The sequence below is a fragment of the Manis javanica genome, chromosome 15 (genome assembly GCF_040802235.1).
Source record: "Manis javanica isolate MJ-LG chromosome 15, MJ_LKY, whole genome shotgun sequence".
Classification (NCBI taxonomy): domain Eukaryota; kingdom Metazoa; phylum Chordata; class Mammalia; order Pholidota; family Manidae; genus Manis; species Manis javanica.
This window is the reverse complement of record NC_133170.1, coordinates 4,161,266-4,175,154: the sequence shown is the minus strand read 5'-3', so window position 1 is coordinate 4,175,154 and position 13,889 is coordinate 4,161,266. Positions and strand designations below refer to the sequence as shown.

At 44.3% G+C, this 13,889-nt stretch overlaps 1 protein-coding gene and 1 long non-coding RNA gene across 2 annotated transcripts; one reads left to right on the top strand and one right to left on the bottom strand.

Annotated features, from left to right (window-relative positions):
* Positions 1 to 394: 394 nt before the first annotated feature.
* Positions 395 to 7,275, bottom strand: LOC140846482 (uncharacterized). The gene is made up of 3 exons (XR_012125606.1): positions 7,170 to 7,275; positions 4,046 to 4,122; positions 395 to 680 (listed from the first exon to the last, which is right to left on the bottom strand). It is a non-coding gene; the product is annotated as an uncharacterized lncRNA (long non-coding RNA).
* Positions 7,276 to 7,612: 337 nt separating this feature from the next.
* Positions 7,613 to 12,044, top strand: LOC108385604 (spermatogenesis-associated protein 31D1-like). Its single transcript, XM_037007537.2, has 2 exons — positions 7,613 to 7,635; positions 8,541 to 12,044. Exons 1-2 carry the CDS (start codon positions 7,613 to 7,615, stop codon positions 11,197 to 11,199), a joined length of 2,682 nt encoding a protein of 893 aa, XP_036863432.2. The 3' UTR covers positions 11,200 to 12,044.
* Positions 12,045 to 13,889: the final 1,845 nt, after the last annotated feature.

The window sequence follows — 13,889 nt, the reverse complement described above, 5'->3', positions numbered from 1 at the left end:
TGGGACACTGGTAACACATGGCTCATAGTGGCAAAGTTGTCCCTGAATCTATCGCTTTTGGTCTGGGATGAAGCGTCCTGCCAAAGGAAAAGCTTGGTGGATAAAGTGGTTCCCTCAATAGACACAGGAGTATACTGAAAATCATGAATTTTATACTTAAAAGGGTGAATTTTTTGTTATATTAATTATGTATCAATAAAGTTATCATTAAGAAAAAGGAATTCCTGGAAAGTTTGAAATAGAAAATATAATTTTTGTGCTATTCACAAAACCCATGGAAGAGATGTCATGAATGCATCTTTATACAGTGATGGTGGCATCTGGAAAGTCACTAAGTGATAAAGTTTCAGAATATGAGAAAAATCACTTTTTAAGCAGTGGTTTTTTGGGGGAGGCATTTATTCTAGATGCATGCATTATATTATTGAACATTGACAGCCTGAAAAAGATAAAGAATTGATTGCTAATGATATGCAGCAAAAACAGAAACAAAGAAGGAAAAAAGGAGAAATGAGTGGTTCTGGGAAGTGGATAGCAGGCCTCTGTGAGGGGTCTTTCCGGGTTGTGGCGACTGTGATGCACATATAGGTTAGCTTTTCTGACATCTTGCGTCTGTTTCCTATTGGCTATAATTCCTTCAATGCGTAGCGTGACTTCATTTCCTTTCAATTTACCAAATGCTAAAAAAAAAAAAAAAGTTGGCTTTTAACGTCTTGACAATTAGTTATATTTCAATGAAAGAAATTTGGATCCTGATGTCATAGAATTAGCATACAGGTTTTTACCAATCATAGAGAAATCCTGGTAACGTCTTACTTGCGATTTGATTACAGGGCAGCAGAGTCAGCACCTTGCAGCTAAGCTCTTATGTGTCAACACATTGTGCAGCATTTATCAGTGCCTCTGAGAAGCACGGCCTGGACCACACCTCCCTGAACTGCTTTATAGTTTGCGGAGACGGAACAAACAACCGTTTGCGATAGGGCTCGCGGTGTGTGCTTAGTGTGAATGTGTTTGGCTTAAAGTACCATGTTCCATGTCAAAAAAGAAATTGTGAAGTAAACTCTTCATTTCAGAGTAAGGATACTGAGGCTGAAAAGTGCACATGGTTAAGATTTAAAATGAAAAGACAAACTTTCCAACCTTTGAAGCCCAAGAAAGAGGTGTGACAACTTGGGAAATAATCTTGAGAGCTACACTCTAAACAGTGTCATTTATATTTACTAAAATATTCCTACTGAAGCAGGTCTTTGGATAGGAGAGAGACTTTTCCCTGTTTGAGGAGGCCTGATTCAAATGCCTGAGAAGCAGGCTCTCCTGTGTTAAGCTGTGATGGAACCCCTCTCTCAGGGGCTGGGCCTTTCCCCTCCTTTTCAAAACATGCTCAGCAAACTGCACCAGTTAACCTCAGATTGGTAACCTGGTGTTATTCTGATTATGACATGTGTAATGTGTTGTGAAGCAACCGGTCTAATAAATTCACAAATATGAGAACTTAAAAAATAAAAATCACACGGATTTTATTCATGTGTGTTCATCGGCCCCTCTCCCTTGCCAGCCCCTCGCTAACTCAGGGCCTCCACCGTAAAGGGGCTGTGGTAGCAAGGGTGGGGTTATGTACAGGCTTCCCTCTCCCCAAGGCTAACCTGGCTAACAGGGCTGTTCAATGGCTCCCTTGCCAAAACAGAGGTCAATGCTGCACATAATAGGCTGGCACATCCCAGAGGGAATGGAAAACATCTGGCGGCAGGTGGATTACTTTGAGCCAGGTCACAGTGATTAAGTTTTCCCTGGAACAGACACTATCCATGGACTTACTGAATACCTCACTCACTGTTTCAGCATTTCTCATAATGCTGTTTCTAACCAACAGATGTGTGTTCTGGGAGGGAAAATGGGACAATATCCTGAAGCCTGAGGAATTTCCTGGTTGTACTAAGTCTCCTGTTACCCCAAAAAAGAAATCCTTGTAGAATAACGAGAGTGCACTGCACATTCAGTTGCAGTATTTTCTGGAAGCCAGTATTTTGGGAGGGTGAGAGGCTGTTTTTGAGAAACCATTACATGATCTGAGGCCGCCATGCCTTTATTAGCCTTGACTTAAGGAGCAACCTTATTTTAAATACTATTGAGAAGGAAAAAGAAAACGCTATCATGTAAACTATGACTTGCAGTCATTTTAGGAAGCAGGCCAAAGTCAGAGACCCAAAAATCTAAAAAAAAACAATAATAACAAGACAGAAGAAATGTCATAAGTGGTATACTTTTTTTTTCTGTAGCTGTAATATAAAAGTTGAGTAGAAATAAAAACAATGCACTAAGCTATAGTACCAATGTCACCTCAAAAAAATCCTTGTCACTTAAAAAAATCTTATGCTGACAATTTAATTATGTGGATTTGTCAAAATTTCTTTTCAAGGCCATTCAAGGCAAAAGACCCAAGCAATCCAGTTCAAAGGTTTATTCTTGCAAGTGACATTTATAGAAAAAGGAGTTGTTAGATAATCAAGAAAAGACTTTTTGATTAGAGGTCATTAGACTTCTGACTGACAGTGACATTTAAGTGGTCAGTGGGTGACTAGTTTTCTAGAACAGATCTCAGACTTATTAAAGTTCATCAGGCAAGTATATAGTTGTGCCTAAACAATTTCATTAGAAATGCCCCCTTTTTTTTTTTCCTCAGGAGGAGGTTGTGAAATACATGCCAGACCAGTTATGGTGATTGACTTGGTAGATTTGTAATTGAAATGGTTAGAATGGCTTATAAAAAATAAGGACTAATTCTAAAGAATTTTTTGAAGCCATTGAGTTTTATTAGCCTACAAAGATATCCTAAGCTCTTGAAAATTAAAAGCAGGATCTTCTATCTTGGGGAATATACATACTAACACAGTGAAAATGTTGCATGATACAGTCGTTTTTTTCTTCAAAAGATCCTGGTACTAGTCGCATTCTGGATAATTGTGTTGATTTATGGGCTGCTATGCTAGCAAATGCTTACATAGAATTTTCTGCTTTAACTACAGTTTTATAAGTGTAAATTTCTGCTATAGTTGCTGAACATTCTACAGTGATATTAATGGAAGTTATTTAAGTACAATTTACAACAAAATAAACAATGTCAAACAAAGGTCGTTTCTTCTTGACCCAGAAGTTGAGAGGAAATTAAAATATTCATCTGTAATGACACAGGTTTTATAAAGAAAATACCCTGGCCCCTAGAGAGGGTGATTCGCGAAGGAAGTCATCTGTTTAAATAGCCCTTCATTAAGGCCCTGATCAAGAAAAAATATTAGAAATTTTTTTTATCAACTTGACCCCAACTCCTCTTCTGCATTGAAACGATTGTGGATGGAAACTGTCAAGTTGGAGAAATTACTTTCTAACTTTTTAACTTCAGTACACATCTCATTTGACTATGAATCATACAGGTATCTATGTGACATTTTGAATTCTGTAATGATACCTGCATCCTCGCACGTGGCATGAACAGAGGTAGCTCCTAAGGTTGCTGTTAAGTAGGTGGAGATTGACCTTCCCTCCCCTCCTTTCTGTGCCTTTTCCTACATCCCCTGCTCATCCCCTCTGGAAGTCTCCCAGGGGCCTGCCTACAGACGCTGTCTGTCTACTTTCACGGCTTCCAAGAAATTGCTAGTAATTTCTAATATTTATTCTCGCCCCTGCTTCCCACTGCCGCTGTAACATTTTCAGCGCCTTTTGCAGGTGTGGCAAATGAGACTTGAGTTCAACCACGTACAACACTTAAAAACCTAGCCCCTAAAACCTCAAGATGCCCCTCTCCGGTTCTTCCCTTCCTGGTGGCCAGACGCAAAGCATTCAGAGGAGGACTCGGAGGCCCTTGCTAAGGGTCAGTTCATACAACAGCTCCCCGCCAGCCAAGCTCCACACTGGACCTTCATGGCGATCAGACGTAATTTATTATTTTGTTAAGTCATGGGATTTGGGCATTGCTTGTAGCAAAAGTTGGAGGATTTTGACAAGTGTAGTGCCCTCCTTCCAGGTCAGCTGTCTGCTGTCTGCTTACGTTTTAGGACAGGAGTCAGGAAACTGCAGAGCATTTGACCAGATCTAGCCATGGGCTGTTTTCGTATAGCCTGAAATCTAAAAAAAAAAAAATGTTTTTAATTTTAAAGGGTTTACTTAAAGAACAAGAAAGAGGAGGAGGAGCTTGGGGAGAGGAGGGTGACAGCGCGGCAGAGGTGGCACGTGGCATGAAAAGCCAAAATATTTGCCATCTGGTCTCGTGCAGAAAAAGTTTGCCAACCTCTGCTTTACATTATTGGTGCTCCAAAACCCTTTAGGAGAGCTCCCGTGGGCTAGCACGGCCCACCGCAAGGTCTCCAGGCTCCGTGCCAAGATTGCAGATGGCACACTGCCACAGCGGCCGCAGCCTGGTGCCCGAGCGGGGCAGGGGTCCCAGCTCGGCCTGGCGGCGGGCGTCTGAGTGCAGACCTGAGCCTCCCTTTTCTACCTGGGGCCCCAAGGCAGCACTCGTGTGCTTAGAATCTTGCAACTTCCTGTTACGTAGGGCTAGAGGCTTTGGTCTTAACTCTTAACTATGGACGGAAAACCAGCCTCAAACACCTGAGGGGAGAAAAAAGTCCTCATCCCATGCTCCAATTGATGGCTCACACTTCTTTTCTCTACCAGAGTAACCCTATGCCCCCAAATCTCTCATGGATGGAAAGGCAAGGATGGGGGCTGACACCTGTCATCTACGCAGGGAGGAGGCGTCCGAGTGTGTCTGTGATGTGCGGAGGGTGTCACCTATACTAGGAAGCAGCTGATTAAAAATATCCTTTCACACTTGTATTTATACACTTGCTTAACCTATAAAAAAAGATGTTTAAGATTTCAAGCAGGCAGTAAAGAAGATATCTCTACCAGGCATTGTATTTTGAAAACTGGAGTTTCCTGGCCCTGAAAACTTGGTAATTAGTCAAATATTTAGAAACATTTTGAAAAGTAAAAATTGACGTGTTGGGGACAGGGAGCAAGTACCATGGTCTCTCTTGGCTGAGAAGACTCACGTGCATCTTGTTCGGTGTTGGGGGCTTTGTCTTAGTATCTCAGGGATAGGAATGGATTTCATATTGGTGTTTTCTAACCCAGCCATCCTCTCACACCACTAGGTCTACTGAACTATCATAGGATAAAACAGTTTGCAATAAATGAAGAACCTTCAAAATCTCTTGGACTTCAAACTAATGCATCACACGTCCATTAGAATAAATATAAAGGCCCCGAGAAAGAAAAGTACAAGAAATGGTGCATTACCCAGTTTCAGCCTTCATGACACCTGCTGACTGCGCATTTACTTGCTCTGCAATGCTTTCTTGAAAAGCAAAGCTGATCCTAGATATATCATCACATCTAAGCAATCCTTGAACTTTTAATGAGGCTATGTTGTGAAAGTTTCCAAGAGGAATTGTTTTAAATCTCAGTTTCAGAGAACATGTAAAACGAGCCAAGTGTTATGTTCTGTACAGATATTGTAAGACCGTATACCTAGGCTAGAATAAATCGGCTGTTTCTCCACAGTAGATGGTCCACCGAATGCAATAGTCATTTCTCCCTCTCGGGTCTGAGAAAGCTATTGCACAGCCACAGAGACTTTGCCCACAGAGGAGCACGTGGATGAGAGAAATCCTCTTGCCAAGCACCCTCCGTGGACTTCCAGGGAATGAACACTGACAGGTTTCCTGCTGTCAGTCGTCTTTCCACCAGACTTCTTACCCATCTTAATTCCCTGATGGATTGACCAGACAAATGAATCCATACTACACTGGTATCAAAAATTTAATATTTTATGTGCCTTCAACAAATTGGATAACTGGATTTTCAGCAGGTTTACCTTCTCAGGGAAGAGAATGTCAAAACTTTCTGAAAAATCCTGCAATTATTCGTCCTTGTTCGAAGGTATTTTAAACAGAATGTTTAAACATTGAGAAATTGGCATGAACTGTCATGTCAGCTTTTAAGGTTGTCGATTTAAATTGGAAGCAACATGGCATACAAGATCTTTCATGTGCTTCTGGGGATAAGAGCGTTGGTTCTAAGCAGGGAAGTCTTGGGATTTTAGAGGAGGGGTTTATAAATTTTGTTCAGTGCCTGACTGAAACAAAAAACTTAAGTTGGCTATTGAACATTCACAAAACTAAGTAAGTGTAAAAGAGCTTTAAGGCCAATATCTTGGTTCATAAAGCAAAAAGATTCTACATGAAAAATGGATTTGAGGGCATACAAGATTGTGGGTATAAATGTTCTTTGGTACAAGCCAAAATTCCAGTCAGTATCTCAGGTTTTCAAGGCAGTTGAATTGGTGAGACTCAAGTCAAGGTTCCCAACAGCAAAGGGGGCTCAGGAAATATCTGAGTTACAGACGAAACAAGCAGAAAGCCGCATTAGGGTAATATATGATGTGACAGGGTGGAGTTGGGAAACGGGAGGTGAGGCTGGGGAAGAGGGGCCGAGAGGCCCCAGGAGCGGAGGGGGTATCTGCTGGGCCGGTGGGTGTGGGAGGGCAGGGGGCACACCCTCCTCACGCGGCCCCCTCCCCAGCACAGACACCCTTTGTGACTCCACACTGCTCTGTGATGCGGGCTTGGGACTAAGGTCAAGTAGCTTGGAAGATGGAGTTCAGAGAGTGGAACCTTCCTTCATTTCTGAACAACCCCATTCAGCTAATTCTGAGCTTTGGCTCAGAAACCTTGAGTACTGACCCCAGCGTCACTGTCCTGTGTGGTTTGGGGTTCATCCTTCTGTCCCTGTACTACCTGGTGGGGATGCTATCTGCACCAACCAGAGGGAAAGTGCAATACAGCAACAGGGTAAGGACCCCCAGGAAGACCCCCAATAGGGCCTCTTCACAGTGTCAGTTCCACTTCTGGTCCCACATTTTTAAATGAGTTCGGTTGGGTCAGAGACACACACACCCAAGATGGGAAGACTGAGCGGAGCACAGGATTTCATCCTTCTAGGGAAACACCGGGCAGGGGGCGGGGCTCCTCTGGGACTGTTGCCGTCTGAGGCTCACTGACGAACTGTGATAAAATCCCCAGCGGTGACTGTGTGGCCCTGGGTTGGGCAATTTAGAGAGCTGGGGACCTGCAGGAGAGCAGAGTTCCCTGAACTTGATCTTGAGTTACCTTCTCATGTCCGGCATCTCCTGGTCAAGCCTTCCTTCCTGGTGGGGGGATGTGCAGAGCAGCGCTGAGCTGAGAGCCTTTGGCAGCAGCCGAAGCCCAGGCTCTGCCCCAGGGCACGTGGTCCTCTGGGGGGCGGGGCACAGACAGGACCGCCAGCCTCAGAGTCCAAGCCTGCCTCCAGCAGGGGCCTTCTGACTGGGAACATCAAGTGTGCACCTCAGAGGCAAAATCCTTCTCTGAGTTTTTCAAAGAAGTATAAATTGAAAGCATTTTAAAGTTTTAAAACTGACAAAAGGAACGCAGAATTGTATTGGTTTAAACAGAGTCATATAATTCTTGGATAATGAATGTCTGAGTTTCCTAGAGAAAAGAGCCAGAAAAATGAGTCCCAGCCCCTCATTCTTTTCCTTTTGTTTTCAGCATCAAGGCAGAGTGCAGCGGAGATGGCGACGTGGCACGCTGAAGGGTACGTGTCTGCCTATTGCACCCAAACGCTCCAAGAGTGACCCCTCCTGTCTTTCTATGAGGTCCCAGGTCCACCGTCTCTGAGGGTGTCAGTTGCTAGAGAGAGTCTAGCTACTCTCAGAAAGCATGTCACTTAGAGAGGCTCATGGGAAGTCCGTCAGGGCCTGACACACTTGTCAGATGCCCTGCTCTGCCGTTCCATGGGCACAAAGCAGAGAGGGGCCTGGGTAGTGGGTGTTGCCCAATAGGCGGTAAACTTGTGTGAGATGTGGAGAGTCAGAATTTTTCCGTCTCTCGATCCGGGAAAGTACTCTCGACTTCCTGGTTACTCAGATTCTTCTATGAGAAACGATTGACTGCTGTGCTTCACGTGGGTGGTGTGAGCATCACATAACATATGTGACTGGACTTTGTAAATATGGCAACATACTCATGTGAACCTTGTTAATATTATTATTGACCATTTGACCTCATCTATTGAATCTTGGGGCTTTCAGAGTCTAATATTCCAAGTGGCTCTTGTAAAGGGAATTCCTATACAAAACCTATGCTTCTACCTTCATTACATATAATCCACTGTCCTGGTTTCCCAGGTTGCAGTTATTACCCAGCAGAAGAAGAAGAGAAACAGCAGCTGATTGCTCTTCTAAAAAGGTCTTTCCCTTTCCCTCCCAATCCCTCTTTAGTATGTTCTGTGCAGTTCTGGGGATTCAGTGTAGCCTGTCATACACATGGGAGGAGGTAGGCATAGGAAAGGGTATGGGAATGGAAAGCTTGGCATGGGGGCTGTTGGGCTTCTTGTGAAGTCATAGCTGTGGGGTGATGTGAAGGGGCAGCAGGCTGCAGGTGGCCCCTGTCCTCCTAAGCCAGTCCTGGTTGCAGCTTTGTACTTCCTGTCTCCTGCAGCCCCCTGGGCCAGAATTGCAATATTACCTGCTTACGTCAAGTGTTATGTCCAGACCCCTTCTGCCAAGTGTGTAATAGCACAACTGTTGAGGTCCATCGGCTGCTGTGCCCGGAAGTCCTGGAAGATGCTACTCCCTCTGTGTCCCCTTTGGCTTCCACGGCTCCTGTGACTGAGTCATCATGCACTGTGTCCCCTGCTGACTCAGCAGCCCCCTCAAGAGACCTAACAGCAGCCTCTCTGTCTGAGCCTTCCCCACCACCTCCCTGCATTCTCTCACGGAACCCAGTAACCCCCTTAGCGGAATTTTCCTCACCTTCACCTGTGTGTCACACTCTGCCACCAGAACTGTTTCCTTCCTCGGATTCCAAATTCCCTGTGGATTGTTCCCAAACCCAAGCCCTTGCCTTCGCCCATCTCCCGCCATATGACACTCAGACAGTGGACCCTGTTTTCCACCCAGAGGCTACTTGGTCTGTGAATACCATCTCCTCACTTTCTCAAGACATCGACCCCTTACCAGATTTGTTCCAGACAATGAATCCCACTGACTCATGTCCCTGTCCTCACCTACCACCAAGCATATCTGTTGCACCACCACCTGACTGCAATTTGACCATGACTCCATCTAAATCGATTTCCATCTCATTGGTGCCTATTCCAGAGAGCTCATCTCCAGGTAGCCCTGGTGAGTTGTTCGCTTATGACCCAAAAACCAGAGGCATTTGCCATTCGAGCTTGTCAACTTCAGACTGTTCTTGGGGGCAAGCTCATGCCAAAGACTTGTCGCAATGGGAGTTCAGTCAAGAATTTCTCGCCCTCCACTCTTCAGAGAACTCTTTCAAGGGAGACCCTGCAGCCACCCCTACAGAGTCTGGCAACCTCTCATTTCTCAGCCACAATGCCCTGGCGCTTCTGGAGAGGCAAGTCCGCAAGAGGAGTGACTTCCTGCTATGCAAGGAAAAGGAAAAGAAAGGGGATTCTTTTCCAAAACAACTTAGGCCGGAGTACCAACTAAATTCCCCTGGGAAAATGTTGCCATCAGTTACTGACAAGCATGATTTATCAGTCTCCTTTCCTTTCTGGAACAGCAAAGACAAACCCGAGGGGCTGCACGTGCACAAGCAGCCCCCATATCCTAAGACCTTGGGGAGCCAACTACAGCAAGAAGGTATCCAGCTCTTTTGGGGGCCCCCATCTCTACACAGCGAGTCCTTGTCATCTGCTGCCCATGGCTTGGGTGACTATTCCACAGGCTCTATTTTCAATACAATCTTAAATGCTTCTGCAGGCCAAGAATCCCCAGTGCTTCCTCACCTCCGACCTCTGTCCTTGCCTGAGATCCACCCTCAGCCCCAGCATCAAACTCCGCCGCAAGCTCAGCCCCTGGCTCACTCTCATGGCCGGTCCCAGGCCCATCCTCCATCCTCACCCCGAATCCCACCATCTGGTCCTCCAGCCCAGACTAGGATCTGTGGGGTGTGTTTCCATGGACCCCAGAATGGTTTAGACTCTCTCAGCTCATCTGAAATTAAAGACCTGGAATGGAATGTGTTGCAGAAACAGGTGAAATTTTGCAGAAATTTTGTTGCAGAAGCAGATGAATTTCAGGTGAAATTTTGTCCTCTGGCTCCTGACTTTCCCAAATGCAAGGCCTCCCAGACCCATGCTTCGGTCTCTGTCCTTCCTGGAACATTTCCTCTTAGTGATGAGATCCAGAAAAAACTAGAACAGCACCTTCAAGAGAGGCTCATTCAGCACCGGTGGGGCCTGCCCCCCAGGGGCCTAGAATCTCTCTCACTGATGATGTCACCGAGTGATTCTTCAAAGATATCCGGGTCAAAGAGAAATCACGGAATCTCCCAGAGATATGTGCTTGATGATAAGAGTAGCAAGAATCTAAATGTTGGATTGAGCCAACCTGAAAGCTTCCAAAAGGGGGCCTCAGAAATACTTCAGCCAGAGAAGGATGTGAGGAAAGGGCAGGGACAGAGCCCAGAGAGTGGCCGAAAGGATCTTCTATCGAGTTACCCAGAGGGCTCTTCCTATGAGGACCTGAGATGTGACTCTGAGAAAGAACTAAGCAGTCACATGGTGAGTCTCTCAAGGGGGTCAGGGGAAAATGAAGGTGGGAGAGAACTTGTGAACACCCCAAAAGTACCTTTGAGTGAGAACTTTGAGGGTCAGCTCCCCGAGGCTGTGCATAATTCATGGCATGCTATGAAGCAGAGAGTACTTCCTGAGAAATCCCACACCCAAGTGAAAGAGAGTCCTTTGCCACCATCAGTGGATGAGGACTACAAGCAGAATATCTTCCAGGACCTTTCCTTCATTGATTCCAGTGTAAAACAGGCACTGGAAGCTCATATTAAAATGTTTCATACATGGATGGTGTGGGGACTTCCCCCCAAGGTCCTTGAATCCATAGAGACTTTTAAATCAGAAAATGGCTCATCCTACCCCTTGTCCTATTCCGACTATCCTTCCTCGGCCGACTTGGTGTCTGGGGCAAACTCCAAATCTGAGGGGCTCCAAAGCAAGCCCCATAGAGGAAGCTCTAAATCTCCCGATGGAGGCAGGGTGAGGACAGTAAGTTCAGCTGTACGCAGCATCCTCTCCCTCCGATCTCACTTGCGGCCAAAGAAGGTCAAGGGAAACTGAGACGGTCACCCCCTGATATTAACCATGAGATCCCCGTGGATATTCAGGGAACTAAGGAGGCTGGACAGATTCTTGGGCCTGTCATACACAGCATCAAAGCAAAGCTACTCAGAGTCGGACGCTACCAGCCAACAGGAGTTTCTCAGAGCTGCCCCCAAAGCAGCTGGGCCTCTATGTGAGCGAGTGTGAGACTGTGAGGTGTACTAATAAAGTAGAAATGTGACAGGGCAAGAAGACAGAGACAGAGAAGATTTTTTTTTTTTTGCATGTGGGGGACACTGCTGTTTTTTTATTTTTTATTTTTTATTTTTTTATTTTTTATTTTATTTTTTTTTGAGAGGGCATCTCTCCTATTTATTGATCAAATAGTTGTTACCAACAATAAAATTCTGTATAGGGGAGTCAATGCTCAATGCACAATCATTAATCCATCTCAAGCCTAGTTCTCGTCAGTCTCCAATCTTCTGAAGCATAACGAACAAGTTCTTACATGGTGAACAAATTCTTACATAGTGAGTAAGTTCTTACATGGTGAACAGTACAAGGGCAGTCATCACAGAAACTTTCGGTTTTGATCACGCATTATGAACTATGAACAATCAGGTCAAATATGAATATTCATTTGATTTTTATACTTGATTTATATGTGGATCCCACATTTCTCCCTTTATTATTATTATTATTTTTATTTTTAATAAAATGCTGAAGTGGTAGGTAGATGCAAGATAAAGGTAGAAAACATAGTTTAGTGCTGTAAGAGGGCAAATGTAGATGATCAGGTGTGTGCCTGTAGACTGTGTTAATCCAAGCTAGACAAGGGCAACAAAACATCCACGGATGCAGAAGATTTCTCTCAAAACAGTGGGGGTGAGGTTCTAAGCCTCACCACTGTTGATCCCCAATTTCTCATCTGATGGACCCCCTGCGACTGTGCCTGTCTTAGGTTGTTCCTCCCTTGAGGAATCTTACCCGTCTCTGGCTAACCAGTCACCTTCCGGGGCCATACAGGGAGATGTAAAGTTGGTAAGTGAGAGAGAAGCCATATTGTTTGAAAAGGTTAGCTTTTTACTTCTTTTCAGATTTATGCCCTGTGGCTTCTATGCCCAGCATTTGTCTTGAGGTATCTTTACCACTTGGAGGAATTATGATACTTGGTAAATTTGATATGAGGCACGAATTCTATTTAAGGGTTGTAATTAGGAAGGAAGAAGAAAAGCTATAGAGGTAGCAGATGGAAGAAAACATGGGAAGATTATTTCTTTGACATATCTTCTTGTAGAGTAACCTAAGCATGTATAGGTTTTAAACTACTAACTAAATTGCGCACACACATTAACATAATAGGAATACAGTTACATAACCAAAGCAGATCTATAATTACCAGCCATCTCCAGTGAAGCCAAGAAAACCAGTTAGGCACCCTAGGCATTTGTGAAAATTTGTCTATGATATGATGGATATTGTCCAACTGAACTTGAACAGTCTGAGAGAAATCAGACAAATTAAAACAACCCATTCCTGAGAACTGTTCACATCCCATATGTTCTTTTAACCATAGATAGTCTGTAGTCATAAGATTTTGGAGTGCTACAACTTGCACTTCTCCTAATTCTTGGTTGAGTTTCAACAGTATAGATCCAGTCAAATTTGTTGTCTTACTGTATGCACAGGCCAGCTTAGATATCTCCTTCTTCATTCCAATGGCAAGTCCAGGAACAGGTGGGATGAGTGCATCTACACCTGTAGCAGCGCGTGGATCTTTGTTGAGGTTTTTTGATGATCATCTTCTGGTATGAGTCTTCTAGAGAGTGCTTATGTTGGAAGTTCTTCTTCATATCGTATCTTAGTTCATTTTCTGGGTAGCCAAATTAGGCTTTGATCCTCTGTATAAACAGACCCTTTGCCCACACTTTGACATGCCCTTTATACCATTGTGTAGAACTCATAGGAGGTCACCACACAGGAACTGCTTCTTTTTTTTTTTTAAGAGAAAGGAATATTATCAGAAAAGTGTACCTCCATAGCCAATCATCTGACACCCTTTAAGTGATCAAAATTAAGGATATTTAAGGCATGTGTTAATCGTTGATTTGCCATTAGTTTTATCCAATGAAGGAGTAATCCCACTTTTCTTTCTTCGTTTTTTTTTAAATCTTTAATCTACACTTACATGAAGAATATTATGTTTACTAGGCTCTCCCCTATACCAGGTCCCCCCTATAAACCACTTTACAGTCACTGTCCATCAGCATAGCAAAATGTTGTCGAATCACTGCTTGTCTTCTCTGTGTTGTACAACCCTCCCCTTTCTCCCTCCCCCACATTATGCATGCTAATCTTAATACCCCCTTTCTTCTACCCCCCACCATATCCCTCCCTACCCACCTATCCTCCCCAGTCCCTTTCCCTTTGGTACCTGTTAGTCCATTTTTGGGTTCTGTAATTCCGCTGCTGTTTTGCTCCTTCAGTTTTTCCTTTGTTCTTATACTCCACAGATGAGTGAAATCATTTGGTATTTCTCTTTCTCCGCTTGGCTTATTTCACTGAGCATAATACCCTCCAGCTCCATCCATGTTGCTGCAAATGGTAGGATTTGCCCTCTTCTTATGGCTGAGTAGTATTCCATCGTGTATATGTACCACATCTTCTTTATCCATTCATCTACTGATGGACATTTAGGTCGCTTCCAA